This window comes from Cornus florida, unplaced genomic scaffold, assembly GCF_030987335.1.
Source record: "Cornus florida cultivar Cherokee Brave unplaced genomic scaffold, ASM3098733v1 CherokeeBrave_3.0.0_Hap2_Chr06, whole genome shotgun sequence".
NCBI classification, from domain to species: Eukaryota; Viridiplantae; Streptophyta; class Magnoliopsida; order Cornales; family Cornaceae; genus Cornus; species Cornus florida.
In genome coordinates this window covers 90297891-90316342 of record NW_026775576.1, presented here as the reverse complement: position 1 = coordinate 90316342, position 18452 = coordinate 90297891, and the positions used below count along the sequence as shown (strand labels likewise).

Genomic DNA, 18452 nt, shown 5'->3' with positions numbered 1-18452 from the left:
GAAAATCTTAGAAAAATTAATAACAAATTAGAATAAAATACAAATCACTACCCACCGCTTCCACCACTATTCTCGAATTACTCAGTATTTCAGACACAAAAATCCTAATCTCTAGACATAGACAAAAGCAGAAACATTCTTTTCTAGATTCAACTCGAGATAAAATTTAATAATAAGCGAGTCTAGTGAAACTGTATAAAACAGAAGTATAAAGCAAATAGAAAAGTCAGTATTCTTTAAAACTCGAGTTGTCGTCCCTCAATATCAAAAGCCCACCCGATTCATGCTTGTCCTAATGAAAGCTCCCATTCAGCGAGGTATGTAATTCTTGAAACTGCAAGGTGGTTGTAACATCCCTCGCTATCGTGAATCTCCCGACTCGAGTGGGTCCTACACAGAAGCGCCATTCAATAATTTTAGTTTGGTTCATTGTTGTATGATAAGACTCTTTTTCAAGAACCTAATGGCCATTAATAGATATGGGCACGAGCAAATGGTAGAGGCAACTGTCACCTGTAAAACTGCATAATTCAACGTTTGCCACGATGTGGGCCACCAGACCTCGCACCAGGATAGCGAGCAAATTGCAGCCTTAAATTGACCGAGTCACGGTCATGCTCATCGAATTTATAACCTGCAAAATTGAGTTCGACTAATTTATGCTGTGCAACACATTTCGAACGTCAAAGGGGTATCAGCAAACAGGTTAATGTTAGACTTGCAATTTTCACTTCAAATTGAATAGATAAACTCACACGGACAATATGGTCAGTCACTTTCTAATACACTTAAGTCATAATAGCAGGTCCCCACTATTTAGAAATAAGGGCAATGGGATAAAAATAAGAGACTGTCCAATCACGATAAGTTCCATGTCAGAACCCATTGGATTCAAACATATCTTGAGGTGTAGTCTCTGATACGCTGAACGGTTCTGCTCCACCTGTCTTCCGGTTCACTTTAATTAGTCTCTTTGGTTGAAAGGAAAAACAAGCAAAAAATGTGTGGCTAAAATAGTGATGATGATATTGACAGCACTGTGGTCAAACTCAAACCATCACAAACCAGCATCAGCAACTAGAGATCTGATCTGAGAAGCCTACACTACCCCAAGCATCCTATTTCTTGGTCTGCAATGTGTAAATCAGAAACACACTTTTTAGGCTATCCAAACTGATTATTTACACGAAGGATTTGGGCCACCATCCATCACGGTTGATATTTTAAGATTTTGAGAACTTCTGAAGATATGGGGCGACATTGTATTTGAGATACAGTGGAAGCTCAAGGACTTCCAAAATGAAAATTTTCAATCTGTGCAACATTTACTAGAGTGATGGTCATGCCTGAAAGTCCATATGAAATTTCAATATTGTATATATACAAGCACAAACACGCATATATATCTATATAGGGAGCTGATATTCATGCTCCAAAATTATACTAAGACGCTCCACTTCTGTATCTTTATAACTAAATGACAAAAACAACCCTAAATTGTTCCCATACAGTTCTCTAGCTTTTTTCTCTCTCCTCTTTGGTAGGACTCTCTCAGCTTACTCTTCATCTATTGTCTCTTTTGTTTCTCTATTTCACTCTTTTCTCTCCTCTCCCTACCATCTAGATTGCCCTCAGAGCAATACAGAGGTAAGGTGAAAAAGAACCCGTAACAGAGAAAGAATGGAGATAAAAACAAAATTATTCAGACAATGTTGACGATAAAAATGAGGACAACAAGACAAACATGTCCTAGTAGAAACCTCAAAGGCTATAATCATAAACAGTGTGTGTCCCTAAAAGTAGTTTCCTTTCTTCGATAGCTTTTCATCTTCTTCTTTTTTTTTTCTTTTCTTTTTTTTTTCATTTTTTTTTTGTTGTGAGTGTGTGGCAAGTATAGCTTTTCCCAACTTTGATAGCTTCTTCTCTTGAAAGAAATAGACACTCCATGTTCTTAATTTATTAATTTATTTTCAATCTAATCCCAAATTTTTACCATAAAAGGCTAAGTGACAATATGGTTTGCTGAATTATGCATATTTCCATTCGCCATTGTACACAAAATAACTAATATTTGCTAAATAGATATTTGTAAATGGTAGGTGTTCGTGATTCAGTTGGAGTAAAAAAGGAAGCCTACAAAAGAGAAAGAAAAGAGATGGAAACGAGAGTAATTTGATGGTAGGTCTTCATGATTCAGTTGGAATAAAAACGCAAGCAAACAAAGATAGAAAGAAAAGAGATGGAGACCTATTCGGATAGTTGAGGGTTACTTATTGTCATTTGATTTATAAATATATAAAAATGAGGCACTTGCGTACAATTTTGGAGCGCCAATAACAACTCCCTATATATATATATATATATATATATATATATACCGTGTTTCTTAGTTTAAATTTTCTCCATGCATGTCCTTTACATTTTACATTGCACATTGCAAAATATCATATCAGTGTTCCTGGTATGTCAACAATCCTCCAAGATTTCTACAACCTCTGATTGAAATTGTACCCATATGCGTATGCATAAACATATACAAATGCATGTGCATTCTATATATATCCATATAAACATAGTATATAAGTAAGTATACACACATGAATAAGAAATTTATGTAATATTGATCACTTTCATCACGTTAATACAGTTACGCTCCATTTGGCAGGAGAGACGGAAAAATGGATGAAGGGAAGAACGGGAAAGATGGATGAGGCATCCCCAGGGAAGAGAGAGTGTCTTCCTCACTTTTTCTTTTGGTTGAATGGAAGGGTGGTAGAGAACAGTGGCATCAGCCTTTTAAAGTATTTAAAAGGCATGGCAAGAAGGATTCTAGAGCTCAAACCTTTATTTGGCACATGCTAGACGATGGGGTCCACTTGGAGTCTTGCATAATTAAGGGGTTTGGTCAAATTGCATTAGTTTGGTAATTGCATTAATTATGGTGAATCTGAATCATTTTGGTAAATTGCATCATTAGGGGGTTTGGTCAAATTTCATTATTTTGGTAATTGCATTAATTATGGAAAATCTGCATTGTTTTGGTAAATTGCATAATTAGATTAAATTGCATCAATTAAGTTATTTGTTACTTTATTAACTTAGAGTCAACTTTTGATTACCTCCATTGTAGGGTAATCCAAGGGTCATCTTTTATTATAAAAAGGTTACTATGTAACTCTGAATACTCAGCGAATGATTGAATAAAATTATCCATTGAGATTTCTTTGTGAGTGATTCACAAAGGCCTTCTCTAGGTGTGATACCTAGGTCCTATTGGAGTGATTCCAATAGGCTTTGCTTTGTTATTTTCAATCCTTCTTTTCTACTAACAACCCCTGAATCTTAGCTTTGTTTCTGAATTTCCAGCCCATAACTCTTATTTACTTTCTTCTATTTGAGTATGTCCTTTGTCCTACATCAGTTTTGGTATCAAAGCCTAAGTAGACATTATGATTACTCAATCAGCCAATGAAAGATTGGACAATAATCAGAAGACTGAGTTGCTGTTACAAATTTTGGAAAAGCTTAAAGGGCTGAATGCTCAATGCAATAGGATAGGGGCTCGAATTTCCCAGCCTTTTAACAAATTGGTAGCCTTTAAAGAAGAATATGCATTGGGTACTAATGATGGCAGAAACCGCAAGCAACAACAGCCTTTACACTCTCTGCAAAGGTGTAATTTGAAGGTTGATCCACCACTCCATCCCGTGTTGGAGTTTCCAAGAAATCCATTAGAGATGAATCATCATGAGCCACATGATGTTACTGGAGATATTACAAAGAAGTTACGTGATGGAACTCACCGCACACAAACAACAACAATGCAGCCAAATGATGGATCGAAACCATCTTTATCTGACATGGCTGATCCTGAAGGAAAGAGTAATATGGTTAGCAAGGATTGTGAGAACCTGCTTGATGATGAGACCTGCAACATTGATCATGTGAAAGAAGTTGGAGAGATTGTTTAGTCCATCTCTGTTGTAACGCGCATCCTTGAAGACCCTAAAGTTGGTGGCAAAGATGGGCAGCAGACCTCTCATTTTGAGGCGCAAGTTCATTGTGAAAATCAAGCTCAGAAGCCTACTATTGATGGCGGTGGCAGCCCAAATGTTGTCTCCACAAGCATGGTTAGGCATCTCAAAATTTCCATCAAACCATATCCACAACCATTCAAAACGTCTTGGATAGATAGTACTTCTATTCTGAATCTTCCAAAAGACGCAGCTATTGGAGTAGATACTTGGTGTATATTAGTGGGCACTGCAAAGAAATGGGAGCATGCTTGTGCCAAGAAGCAACAGAAGCTGGTTCAGATATCCACCAACTTGGTAGATGAGGTCTGGAAAAACCAACTGCCAGAAGAAACTTATCCTGTAAGTGATAAGCTAGAGGGGTCTCGCACATCAAAAGATCATTTTAGAGGGTTAAGTTTTCCTAATATTTCCTCAGTTGGTCCTAATGCAGCAATTATGCATTATAAACTAGAGAAAACATGTTTAGGACTTGATCCAAACAGCATTTGTCTATTCGATTCTGGAGCACAGTACCTAGATGGAACCAACTGGTTTGCTCTTTATGTTCTTGCTCGAATACATTCGTGGAAGGATAGCCTTGAGTTTCGACATGGTACTGGCCATGGAGTTCGTATCAGAGGTGATGGGTCAGATGCTAATTTTGTAATGGTGTTACCTAGAACTAGTCGAGGACATGATGCTATAACCATTGTTCTGGATCTTTTTTCGAAAAAGGCGCATTTTCTTCTATGTTCTATGACCTCTAATGCTGTCCACAATGCCAAACCTTTTTTTCAAGAAGTTGTCCGACTTCATGGGTTGCACAACACTATTATTTCTGATCGAGCTTTGAAGTTTATGCATTGTTTTTTTGGTGCAAATTATGGAAATTGCTGAATACAAGGCCGAAATTTTCTAGCTCTTTTCATACTTATGAGCAATTTCATCCCTTTAACTCGTCGGAGCCGAGTTTTTCCAAGCCGGAGAGAATTGGTAGAGAACAGTGGCATTAACCTTTTAAAGTATTTAAAAGGCATGGCAAGAAGGATTCTAGAGCTCAAACCTTTATTTGGCACATGCTAGATGATGGGGTCCACTTGGAGTCTCGCATAATTAGGGGGTTTGGTCAAAATTGCATTAGTTTGGTACTTGCATTAATTATGGTGAATCTGCATCATTTTGGTAAATTGCATTATTAGGGGGTTTGGTCAAATTTCATTATTTTGGTAATTGCATTAATTATGGAAAATATGCATTGTTTTGGTAAATTGCATAATTAGATTAAATTGCATCAATTAAGTTATTTGTTACTTTATTAAGTTAGAGTCAACTTTTGATTACCTCCATTGTAAGGTAATCCAAGGGTCATCTTTTATTATAAAAAGGATACTATGTAAAACTCTGAATACTCAGCGAATGATTGAACAAAATTATCTGAGTGATTCACAAAGGCCTTCTCTAGGTGTGATACCTAGGTCCTATTGGAGTGATTCCAATAGGCTTTTCTTTGTTATTTTCAATCCTTCTTTTCTACTAACAACCCCTGAATCTTAGCTTTGTTTCTGAATTACCAGCCCATAACTCTTATTTGCTTTCTTCTATTTGAGCCTACATCAAAGGGATAGTAGAAAGGATGGTGGGTTGAAACATTTGTTTGGATAAAAGGAAAGGAATGACGGATTACATATATATACATATATATATATATATTTTACCAGTATACCCTCGTTATTAAACTAATACACAAGTACTAGTTTATCTCTAACCATTATGAAGAGTGGAATTGTCAATTTATAACTATGTTTCCCTTCCTTTCTATGTTCTGTACACTTTTGGAGGGAATAAAATTTTGAGTGCCAAGAAGGATGGCTCACCCATTGATTCTTCCCTACTCTACTTGTCTCCTCTCTACCAAACGAAGGCAGCCCACCGCTTCCTTTATATCTTCCTTCCACCCCACTCCCCTCCTTCCAACCAAATGGAGCATTAGAAGATCTTCACATGTACATACGCAGGCACTTTCAAAGAAGCTCTTAAAGAGTATACTGATGAAGGAGAGAAGAAAAGCACCAAAATTGCACCACAAAGAAGTGCACGAAAAGAGCTAAGAGCCAAATATGTCCAAGAAACATAGAAAATACAAATGAAGATGGCCACAATGGCTGCAAGTGCAACTCAAGAAACAAATTATTAACCTTTTAAACATGCTAGCTTGTGAAAATTAGTTTGGGTCTTCACCTAGGAAGCACAGATACGGATACGGATACGGGATACGGATACGACACAATACGGGTATGGCAATACAGCAAATCTCAAAAAAAAAAAAAAGGATACGGGTACAGTAGGATATGGCAATAAAAAATTAATAAATCTTATTTATATATATATAAATTAATTTTTGGTCAATTTTTTAAAAATATTATGAATCTAAATGCAATCATTAATATAAATAGAAGTTCGTTTCACAACACATAAAACAAGCATCCCTAGTCATCACTTAATAAAATTTGAACTTTTTTAAACAATTATACTATGTTATTATTGTTGAATAAGTTGCATTTTAATGTTCAAACTTGTTTAAAATGTGTTATGAAGTATCCGAAAAGTGTTGGATACGCAGTGGAAATACCTAAGTATCGGATACGTGTTAGAATTAAAAAATGTATTTTAAAATTATAGATACGTTTAAGAAGTATCGGACACGCATCCGAGAGTATCCGTCGAGTATCTGTACCCAACACATATCCGATACGGGTACGTTGCTCTCCTAGAAGTATCCGTGCTTCCTAGGTCTTCACCAACACACTAACTCCAACTGTGACCCACAGGTCTACAAAAGGCAATTGAGTGAAGATACCAAAACTATCATGGGCGTTGGAAGAGCATCCAAAGGGGTGGAGGTAGGTGGGCGGGTGGAGGTGAAGGGTTAAAATTTTAACAACTGCCTATATATATATATATATATATATATATATATATATATAGAGAGAGAGAGAGAGAGAGAGAGAATCATTGCTCGTGAATATTATTTCTAGAGAGGCATGTCTCCAAAGTTTAAACCAAACAAAATTCCACATAATCTGTCAATGTGTCCATACCAATAATACCTACTTAACTCGTCAAGTCTCTCCAAAATGCAAGTTCCTAAGCTACCAACTAATTTGTGGCATCCAAATCACCTACTCCTCCAATTTTGAGCATGCTATCCTCTAGCCATAGTTATAAAGAATATAGAAGGAATCATATGGCAAAAGCAGCTTTTCTGATAAACAAAATCTGTCAGTACTAGGAAGGAGTGGTTTCCAGAACTACAGGAGAACTGTCCTTAGCCATAAAAAGGAAGGGGAAGAAAGTCTTCAGGACATCTAGAGTTACTCAAACATAACACACTGCATGTCCTAATACTCACCATCGCGTTTCAAACTAATTATTCTGAAAAAATCAATACATGCCTCCATAACTACCACCACATTTCAGCTAAAGATGGTCATTACACATTCTCATTTGGCAATCACACAAAAAATAATAGCTAAAGTCAAGCTAAGCGTACTTATACTAGCTAAGGTCAGCGCCACACTAGAGCCACACTCTTGGCGGACAATTTTTCACAGTAAATCTCAAGGGAGTGAATTCCAACCCCATCCCACTCCAAACATAAAATGGACAGCCATCAAATTGGTACTGGTCCCTATTACCTGGTATTTTTTGTTTGCTTCAATATACCTTCTCCACTAGCGATATAAACAAGAACAGAATAGATAAGAGACAAATCATGTAAGCAATTTTTACATGCTATAATATCCCTACAACTCTGAAGGAAAGAAATATGCTTGTTCAAGCTTTACCTTGCAAGGCGTCCAAAGCAGTAGCTGCATGGGCTGGACTCTGAAAATCAACAAAACAAAGTACCAGTGGATCACCCCCAACCTGCATAAACTAATGGTAAGTAAATTACTGATCAAATACTAAATATCAAATTTGCACTTCGAATTATAACAAAATAACTTACATGTCTCGATTCCTTGGTTACAAGTCTCACTTCTTTGTAGCCTACAAAAGGGCGAAAGATATCTACAAACAAAAGTGAAGGAACAAGACTAGAAACAAAATGAAAATAATAATAATAATAATAATAATAATAAAAGGATAAATAAATAATAAATAAATCAATGGAAAGAGAAAATTTGGTAGACAATAAAAGGATACGAGATACTTCTCTGCGTGTACAGTTCGCAGGCAAGCCCTCCACAAACAGCGTATTGGTGGCATCAGGAGGAAGGGCAAGTTCATGCCTCCCGCTTCCCAATCCCAAGCCCCGGCCTTTTGCAGTCACAGCTGGATCTGAGCCCCCAATACTCATAATGCGTGGATCATCAACAGGACGACTGCTTAGTCCACCACTCATAGGTCTAGCAGACTCTCCTCCACCATAAGAAGGCATTTGCTGGTGCATTGCAATAATACATTAGGCCTAAACATACAACTACATAAAAAGGCACTGCAATCCAAAAACATGAAATACTATACCGCACTGCGCAGGTAATGATCATAGGATGCTCCAATGGAGTCAGAATCTCTAATTACACGGTGTGCTCCTCGTTCATTCTCACGAGCATAATAGCTCGGTAACTCATGAGCCTGGACATCTACAAGATTAAGCACAAAATTTCAGCAAACCAACAACGAATAATATACAGCAACCTATGAACCCAGATGAGCAACTTTGAAGATAGAAGCATACAACACATAACTACCAGAAGCAACAGAAAACAGACAGTAACTACCAATTCCTAATCAGGTTTCAGAACTTGAAAAGTCGCCAAAGAAACCTTGCTGATCTCACTAAACACTTAAAACAGCCAAGTAACAATATCCAGGATATTAATGATTATTCAGATCACTGAACATGAATAGTTGCCAAATTTACTCCAAGGAAAATATTAAACCTCAGAAAAGAAGTGTACTGCATACATATGTTGTTTGATGGTGTGCTTCACACTATGATTCTCATGTCACTGTGCTTTTCTGGGAAAAGGTACTTGAATATTAAAACATAAATAAACATCGATCAACCAGTTCCATGACGGTGCCATAGACTCCCATGTGAAGTACCTTCCAAAGATTGGGTATTGGATTCTGTGACAGTTCCTCAAGATGCTTCATGGGATCAGGTTTCATGGAGGACGAGATGATCAGATTAGACAGAAAATTTCCTAAGTATGGCATTTAATGCTGGATCATTTTATAAGGCACTCTCCACGACTGATGTGTCAACTTTTCCTGGATGGGCATCTAGCTTATGAAGACTACCCTAGATGTGTCTTTTTATACTTGGTTACAATTCGTAAGAGAAACCTTATAACTCTAGTATGAAGTACAAATTTGAAGGCAAATAACGAAGGTAAGAGTGATCTCTGATACCCTTTCTGATCCATTTTGACCTACAAATTGTTATTTAACATAAAAGACAATAGGAACACGCTTCCAACTCAATTAGACCCAAGTCTCACAATAAGTTAACTTGAACCCGCTTATTCACAATGGGTTCGAACAACTTTAGCAGATTTGTGTTATAACTGTCATTCCTGGTATAGACACATTATTAGCACAAAGTGACTATGACCAGACTCAAACTTGTATTCCTCCAACAACCCCAAGCTTTTAACCACTGCATCAAGAAATGCCCCCCTATAGTTCATAAGGACCGGGCCTTATAATTATTTACTACAAAATGTTACTGAATCGCACAAAAGCATACGTGTGCCCACAAAAACCCAAATTTTAGGAAGATGAATTTAGATATAATTTGTTGGATTTTCCTTGAGAATATCTGAAAAGGCTTTTTTTGGTCGAGTTGAGTAACCTAATAAATCCCGTACCTTCGAAAATCTCATCAAACACTTGGAATTTTGAATTGAGTTGAAGTGGAATAAACCACCCTGATAGCTTGTTTACAAGGCCCCCCATGCACTCTTTTCAAGCCACTATTTGATTATAATTCAAATTTATCATGTATTCAAATAAAATAACAACACCACATGAGGTGATCGCAGATGTCAACTAGTTACAGCTAATTTGAGTTGAAATCAGGTTAACATAATCAAATGATATCCAAATCAACTGGAGTGAAGAAAAAAGAATCCTCGCCAAGCATAGCCGTGGGGGATGAACTCCCACTAACTAGAGAGGCACAGACCCTTTATTTAAATCCACCAGGCATCTCATGCCGAATATTAAATAACTCCCAATTTCCTTTGGTCTCACTTAAATAAATAATACCACCTCTCTGTGGGGAATAATGTATTAGGCCAAGCATCAAGTGTAACCATCATCTATCTCAATATTTTTCTCAGAGAATCACCACCTCTCCGTGGAGAAAACTTGTGCTTCTTTTTTAACTATATTGAGAAATCGCCCAGTATGCCACCACTTTTGAAAACGGAAATTGTTTTCGAAAGCATTATACTACAATTGATAATGGAGTTGTAGGGCTTTGTTTGTAAAACCCTCACCAACTTGATTTTTAATAAATTGAGGGTTTTCCTTTAAAACCATACATCAAATGCAAGCCAATAATTTAATTTAGACAATTAGACCCATCATTAATTTTAGAGAAAATTGGACCCACTTACATCATCTAATTCTCAATTGGAGACCGTTGAGAATAATTTTCAAAGAAAATGCCCATTTCCTTAACTCTCCAATTTAATTAGATAATTCTTGGTCAACAATTTAATCTCATAAATTAACAATGCTAAATAAAACTATTTAATTATATTCATGGATCCGTTTGCACATCACAATTATATAATTAATTCCATTCATACTTACTGATGCAGGCATAATTTCAAATTCTGCAAGTGTAATCTGTGTTTTTCATATAGTTTTCTGATTTTCATCAGCTTTCCTTTTTGAGTAGTTTTCTGATTTTCAGCAGCTTTCCTATTTTGATTTTATTTTATATTTGGTAGTTAGCTAATATAAGACTAGGATTGGGGAAGAAGAAACTCTATATAAAGCCTTGTAATTGCTAGGGTTTAGAGATTAGTGAATAGATTATTATTTTTACATCAAATAAAGTTTGCTTTGCAACTTTGCAAACATCATCATTCTTAGCCATCCAAATTGTCATCCGGTGAACAATTTCAAATTTTAAACATGTTTTTTGTCCCCCAAGTCTTAACCTCCAAGCAAAGCATCTTTAACTCAACTCATTTTGTGATCCGGTGAGTTAACTTATCCAACTCAAACATTCATCGAGTGTGCCCATGCAAAAACTTGAATAACCAACATGTAGGATTGCATATATTGAATATGTGTTTATGTGTTGTGAATGGTTTATGAATGCTTGAATGAATGTTTACATGTGTGTTTGTCCATGGATGGTGAGTTTTTAGGTTTGTGGGGCTTGTAAATTTTTCAATTGGATGAATGTACGTATCTGGGTTTGTATAGGTTTTGATTGTTCAATTAGATGAATGAAACTAAGGGTTGGGGTTTTGTTGTTCAATCTTTATATTCATTCAATTTGCATCAAAATTCATGTAAATAGCATCAAAGCCTTGTAATATTTGAAGTTCGAAGACTAAGGGAGCTTCAATGGTGGTTCAAGAGCTTGAAGGAGCTTGAGGTTCATCAACAGAGATCCAAGGTAAGTGGGTGAGAAATAAAAATGGTAAAAGGGGCAATGGAGGAGGAAAAGGGGCTGTCCGGTCAGCAAGCTGAAAAAGTGCTTTTTCTCCTTTGAATAATATCCACGGAGCGGTAAGCTTCAGAGTACCCATGGGCTTGTAGATTGTTGAGTTCTCCTTGGTGCTTCCTTTCAGTCCTAGGCTCAAATCCTGGACAACCAAAGCCACTAGAGGCTACTCTTTTGATATTACCAAGGCTGAACAAATCTTTGATTTGCTTCTGTCCAATAATCAATTGACACCCATTTGGGCTGGCCGAACAGAATCCGACGTCACCAGACGCCATCTGGCACAGTTCCTCGCTCGAACAGTGCCTAGCAAGGACGCTGGGCATTTGCTCAGTGAACCGGGTGGACCCGCCTTGCCCGGGGCATTGCCTAGCCCAACTCCTTTTGACCCGGATTTTGCTGAGGTTTTGACCCAGTACCTTTGACTGATTTTTTCTCTCTCCGGGTACTTTTCGAACACCATTTTGGCGCGCACGCGCAATTCGTAAATGGGTTATTCAAGTTTTTGCATGGGTATACTCAAGAAATGTTTGGGTTGGATGAGTTAACTTAATAGGTTATCAAATGAGTTGAGTTAAAGATGATTTACTTGGAGATTAAGACTTTAAAAAAAAAAAAAAAACATGTTTAAAATTTGAAATTGTCCACTTGTCTCACTAAAAGACAAAAACGAATGTTGGATGACACTTTGGATGGGTAAGAATAATGATGTGACACATATTCTTCATTTTCTACAAGTTTAGAATTCTAAAAGTCCATAGACCTATTGCCTTGCAATTTTATATTCATGTATGTACGCATGAATGAAATCAATTATACAATTGTGAATTTGCGACATGCATACAGATCCATAAATATAATTGAATAGTTTATTTTAGCATTATTAATTTATGAGATAAAATTATTGACCAAAAATAATCTAATTAAATTGGAGAGTTTAGAAAATGGGCATTTTCTTTGAAAATTATTTTCAGTAGTCTCCAATTAAGAATTAGATGATTCAAGTGGGTCCAATTTTCTCTAAAATTAATGATGGGTATAAATTAAATTATTGGCATGTATTTGAGGTATGCATTTGGATCGTAGTATGATGTGTTTAAAAAAAAGGTAAATTACACTGGTCTCCCATGAGGTTTTGCCAAATTACACACGGATAAAGCACTTGTGGTTTATTACTTTGACCTCCCTTGAGGTTTGGTGCGTGTGCTCAACGGAACCCCTGCCGTTTTCTCTCCGTCACAGTTAAAATAAATTTTATAAAATGACCATATTGCCCTTCCATTGTATGAAAAGACAATAATAACCTTAGTTTTATAATAAATGACAAACAAAAAAAATGACCAATATATGGACTAAAATACACTTAATGTCCAAACCACATCTCTCTCTCCTCTTCCCCACGCTTCTCTACTGTAATTTCTCTCTCATTTTTCCATTTCTCTATTTTGTGACGGATAACAGTATTGTTCCGGTGATGAGAGAGATGGAGTGTATTGAAGGGTCCACGCGGTAGAGTGTGGTCGGAGACAGCCACCTAGCACGATGACACCCACCGCGTGAACTGACGCACCATCTCTAACACCGTTGGTTTTGTTGCGAATCGCTCTCTTGGGTGTTCAGGATAAGCGATTTCAATTCGTTACTCAAACCCAGTGGGCAACCACGGGTTTTTCGAAAGGTGGGTTTAGTTGTCAATACGAATATGTGATGATGGTATTCTTGGCTTGATGGAGAGTGGAGGGACACTTCAAACGCTCCCTTAGAGTGGGCTACTTTTAATCCAGCTAAAGTAGTAGGTTCTAAAAGGGTTGTTCAGTGATCTTGAAAGAAGGGTTGGGAGAGGAGATCGATTTTAAATTGTCGAATCTCTCTCTCTCGTCAAAGGTGTGAGAGCCGATCGAACTTGGGAGGAGGCTGTTGCAACCTAATCTGCTATGGAAGAGGAACCGAGGACAAGGCTGGGGAAGATTAGCCTTTAGAAAGCCGCCGGAGATTTGACGGTATGGTGGCTATGTACATCTATATGCATTACACATTTTAAAATATGTGTGTATCTATTTGTATATCTAAATATATATAATCTATATACCATATATATATCACATATACATATATACATGTGTTCGAGAAATGCAATAGGGGAAAGAAAGAATGAGTGTGGTGTTTTTTATAAATGTTGGACAAAAAAGAAATTTCTCATATAAAAATTCTTTCATTTTACAAGTATTTAAATATAAAAGGCATTATTGACTTTTCACCCTCAATTTTAACTTTCGTCAGCTTTCAGGAGAGGTTAAAGTAATAAAACTCACTCCTTGTTGCTTGCTTACCTTAAGCCATACTAACCCATTAAAAGGAAAATCAAATCCACAGTCTGGCTCGTCCACACACTTTTTCAAATGCTCGACGGGCAAGAATGCCAATGCCGCTTGGATGCCAAGTATGAAATATAACTCCAAGGTTCGCGGATAATCCTCTGTACCCATGTACTTTCCGGTTCATAATAAGCTGGGTGTAAATTATTGCCGGCTCCATTAAAGCGGAGCCAAAATACCGAAACGCTCCACCGGAGTGCAATTTGACCAAACCTCAAGGGAGGTCAGCGAAATTTACCCTTGACAATAATCCGCCCAACGGAAATTGTTTTTAAAAGCCATGGCACACACGACAATTTCTCAGTATAGTTCAAAAAGAAACGCAAATTTTCCACGCAGAGAGGAGGTAGTGATTCTCTTTGAAAAATATTGAGATAGATAATGGTTTACACCTAATTAGTAATATATGTGAAAGGAAGCACATCATGCAAGAAGAGTAACTTCAGTTTAAGTAACATAGGTCTTTTCCCCCAAATAAAAAGCAAAGATCCGAAACTTTAACTTCTCTTCTTTATTTCCATATTTTTTTCCCAACATTTGCTCCGCCACAAACGTACGATTTCCTTAAAACCCTAACAAATCTAAAAACAGCTCCCTAGAATCCTTTGTTTCAAAAATAATTTAAAAAAGAAAAAAATACAATCTTTAATCCAAAACCCTAGCTTATCCACTACTACCGATAAGTGTCCTTCTACATATTCATATATGCATATAATTATGAATACATAAAGAGAGAGATGTTACCGAAGTCCGAGCGAGGGCGTTTTCCGGCAAGAGGATGAAGAGCAGGCTGCTGCCTACTGTCGCTGTACCTCCAATAAGCGTCTCCCATTGACTCTTGGACAGAGAAAGAGACAATTACAAGTGAAGAGAGAGAGAGAGCGAAGTTCGATTTATTGAAGTAGTCGCGGTAAGATTGGTGCAATTCACTCCCTGAAGTCTGAGATTCTTTTGAGAAGACAAAATTGGCAGCAGATAGGGGAAGCGAGCCAAATAGTAAAGGTAGAGAGACAACCCTATTATTTCGGTATACGGTCCTCTCCCATGTATTTTTCTCTTCTACTTTCCTTTTCTATTCTTTTCTTTTCCTTGCAATGGGAAAAGGATAAAATAAATAATTATAGTAGTATGTATTTATTAGATAGTAAAACTCAATCAATGTCTTATATATACATAATAAAAATAAAAATAAAAAAACTGCAAAACTAAACAAAAACTCACTCCTCGATGTCTTATACAAAATAATAATAAAAATAAATAAAACAAATTACAAAAGAGGGAGTCCATATAAGAGGCGGAGTCTATTAAGGCCCGGAGGGACACGTGTACCCGCCTTTGCTCCAATCTTCTATACATAAATATATATATATTTTTGCTATATACATATATTTATATGGTAATTTTAAATAGTGCCTTTTAAAATTTTTAAATTTCTTTAATTTTCTTTTGCATATATCCCCTTCTTCAAGTACATCATATATTTTTCTTTTTTCTTTTTTTTTTTGTTTCTTTTTTCCTTTATGTATAATTATGTATTGTTCCATTTTTTCTACTTCTTTCTCTTTTTATCGATGATATTTGTGATTGTATTTAGTTAAAATATTATCAATCAATATTATGATTCTTATATTTGTAACTATATTTTTTTGTAGTACTTAATTTGCGAACTGTTTTTTTTTCTTATCTGCCTTTTGATTTAAATTTTTTTTTTCAATAATTACATTGTGCATCTCTAAAATAAAATCCTGACTCTACACCTGTCCATATAAATCATTTTTATTTTTATTTTTTATCAACATATAGATTCATTATAGATTTAGATAATTGTATTAAGAACATACTAGTCAAATAAATTTATATATTAACTGATGAAAAACAAAAACTATTTTCAAAATCTATTAAATGACAAGGAGTACAGAAGAAGAAGTAAAGAAAATGAAATGAAGTTAATATAGAAATAGTAATAAATAACTTAGTCAATAAAAAAAGGTGGATGACACATTTAGGAGGATGGAGAGTAATAAAGCTGTAAGTCCCAATAAGATTATTTAACAATAAAACTTAAAAGGAAAAATTACACTTAAGTAGATTTAGGAAATTTAAATAACAAATCAATTTATTTTTAAATTTAATTTTTAATTTCGTCGAGTTAAGTAAAATAATTACATATGCATTAAAATTATTATTTAGGTCAAAAATACCCTCTAAATTCTTATTTCAAAATACCAAAATATCCTTCCTAAATTAAATAATTATTTCATTCATAAAATTTAGAAAAACAAGGTTTGTAACTCTGAAAACAGTTCTTATGAATTCAGATAATAGAAAACAGTTTTATGATAAAAATAAAAGACAGTTATCTGAAAACAGACCTTTTTATAACTGAGTTTTCATAAAACAGTTTTCAGAAAATTAAACAAACCATAATTTTTTATACAGTTTTCTGTTTTCAGTTTTTTGAAAACAGAAAACTATTATCAGAGTTACAAACCAAATAAACCCAAGATTTATAAGTTGAATTTCAACTTGGCATTTTTGCATATGGTGTATATATTACCAAAATAAATAAAATAAAAAACAACTTTTATATATATATATATATATATCTGTGTGTGTGTATTATATAAATTTTGCGCAAAAAACTTTAACATATCTCCTAATCCATATGGTTTAAATCTGCAATTTTTTATTTTTTATTTCACTAAGTGAAAATTCATCCTATATATATGTATATATATAAAATTTTAGTTGCACATAATTTTAATCATATCTCCTAATTTATAACAATATAAACCTGCAAAAACACACACACACACACACATACAGTACACATGCACGAGAGAGGGAGATCATGAAAAAACTAAACGTTGCTTCAGTAAATGGTACCAATAAAAAATAAAAAAAAAATTTATAAAACAAGTGTAATTAATTGAGCAAAAAAAAAAATGACGATCATCTCAAGGCATGTACCACAACAAAGACAATTTATTTATTCTTAAGTTTAATTATATTTTCCTTTTTGGGGACTAACCTTTGATTGCCCCATTTTTTACCATATTGAATTTTTTAAATTATTTTTATAAGTGGTGTGTGTATATATGAAAATTGTAACAATATGGTTCAAAATTAAAGGAAATAAATTACTACGTATTTAAAGAAAGTACTTTATTTTAGGGGAATAATTTTTAGTATCTTGGAATAAGTGTTTGGAGGGCATTTTGGACCTAGACAATAGTTATTGATGCATATGTAATTATTTTATTTAATTAAGTCAAATTGAAAAATGAAATTTTAAAATAGACTATTTTGTTATTTAAGGCTCCTAACTCGATGTAAGTGTAGTTTTTCCAAACTTAAAAAGTGAAGAAATGTTATAAATTCGGAAGGATTAATCGAACTAATACCGAATATATAATACAAAATGATAGACAAGAATATATAAAGGATGTAAATTAATATAATTAGAGCATGTTAAACAAAATGGAGACAAGCTGGTGAGATATTATGTGAGAAAAGAATGATACACAAGAGAAAGTATTAAATATTCCAGAACAATGATACCCCGGCAGTGGAAGTCATTGGATCATGGATGTAGTGGTGGGTCCCATCACATTTAAGGACCGGGAAGATCCCAAGGTATTTAATATTTTCACGATACATAGGCTAAAAGAATAAATTTACAGCACCATTATTTGACCAACTACGTTGTATGGAGCATAATGGGTTTAAAAAGAAAAAAGAACAATGCTATTTTGCAATGAAAATGATAGTGTTAAGGTCAATGGGTGAAGTTACTAGAAGAAATACGATCACTAATTAATGATAGTGTGAGAGAAATTATTTGTGGCATGGCTTGCGCCAATTATATAAAAAATTATAGAAAGTATACTTAGATAGTTTGGGTAAGTATACTTATATCTAGTAATGTGCCAGATAACGAGAAAAAGTAGTTGTAATAAGATGTAAGATATGAAATGGCCACAAAAAATTAAGATGTGAAAAATGACTTTAAAAAGTAAAATATTATAGGAAAAATGACAATCTAAGGGGAGAAAAAAAAAAAAAAAAATTAGAGAGAGAAAATTTATATAGCTTACGCGATTCATATGAGATGGCAAGATTCGCAAGAATGATGACGAATATAAAAACATTCTCTCTTAAAGTTTGTAATTATGCACTTGGCTTGGTTTGAGCTGCAAGAAACAAAATAAACTTTCTCCTCGTCATTCAATTATGTCCCACTTGTTAACGATACACAAAAAATTCCTCAGTATTTATTTACTACGTATTATATTCAAATATATTTTTATATTGAATAAATAATTCGACAATGGCTAAAATGGTATAATAAAGTTATATATT

The 18452-nt window shown here is 34.9% G+C and overlaps 1 protein-coding gene across 2 annotated transcripts; it reads right to left on the bottom strand.

Moving 5' to 3' along the window:
* Positions 1-7: 7 nt before the first annotated feature.
* LOC132312787 (RNA-binding protein 1-like) lies at positions 8-15153 on the bottom strand. Of its 2 annotated transcripts, none has more exons than XM_059811289.1 (7): positions 14835-15153; positions 8544-8662; positions 8223-8460; positions 8026-8087; positions 7862-7952; positions 514-634; positions 8-390 (listed from the first exon to the last, which is right to left on the bottom strand). In XM_059811289.1, exons 1-6 carry the CDS (start codon positions 14920-14922, stop codon positions 531-533), a joined length of 702 nt encoding a protein of 233 aa, XP_059667272.1. In that variant the 5' UTR covers positions 14923-15153; the 3' UTR covers positions 8-390; positions 514-530. The 2 variants fall into 2 exon arrangements, with proteins under 2 accessions (XP_059667272.1, XP_059667273.1); XM_059811290.1 differs by having other exon boundaries at positions 7862-7943; positions 14835-15152.
* Positions 15154-18452: the final 3299 nt, after the last annotated feature.

Coding starts and splice junctions, on each gene's coding strand:
- LOC132312787 (XM_059811289.1), bottom strand. CDS start 14,922: ATGGGAGACGCTTATTGGAGGTACAGCGACAGTAGGCAGCAGCCTGCT. Junction 8,663..14,834: donor ACGCCCTCGCTCGGACTTCG/GTAACATCTCTC, acceptor TTAATCTTGTAG/ATGTCCAGGCTCATGAGTTA. Junction 635..7,861: donor TGCTTTGGACGCCTTGCAAG/GTAAAGCTTGAA, acceptor TCAATTTTGCAG/GTTATAAATTCGATGAGCAT.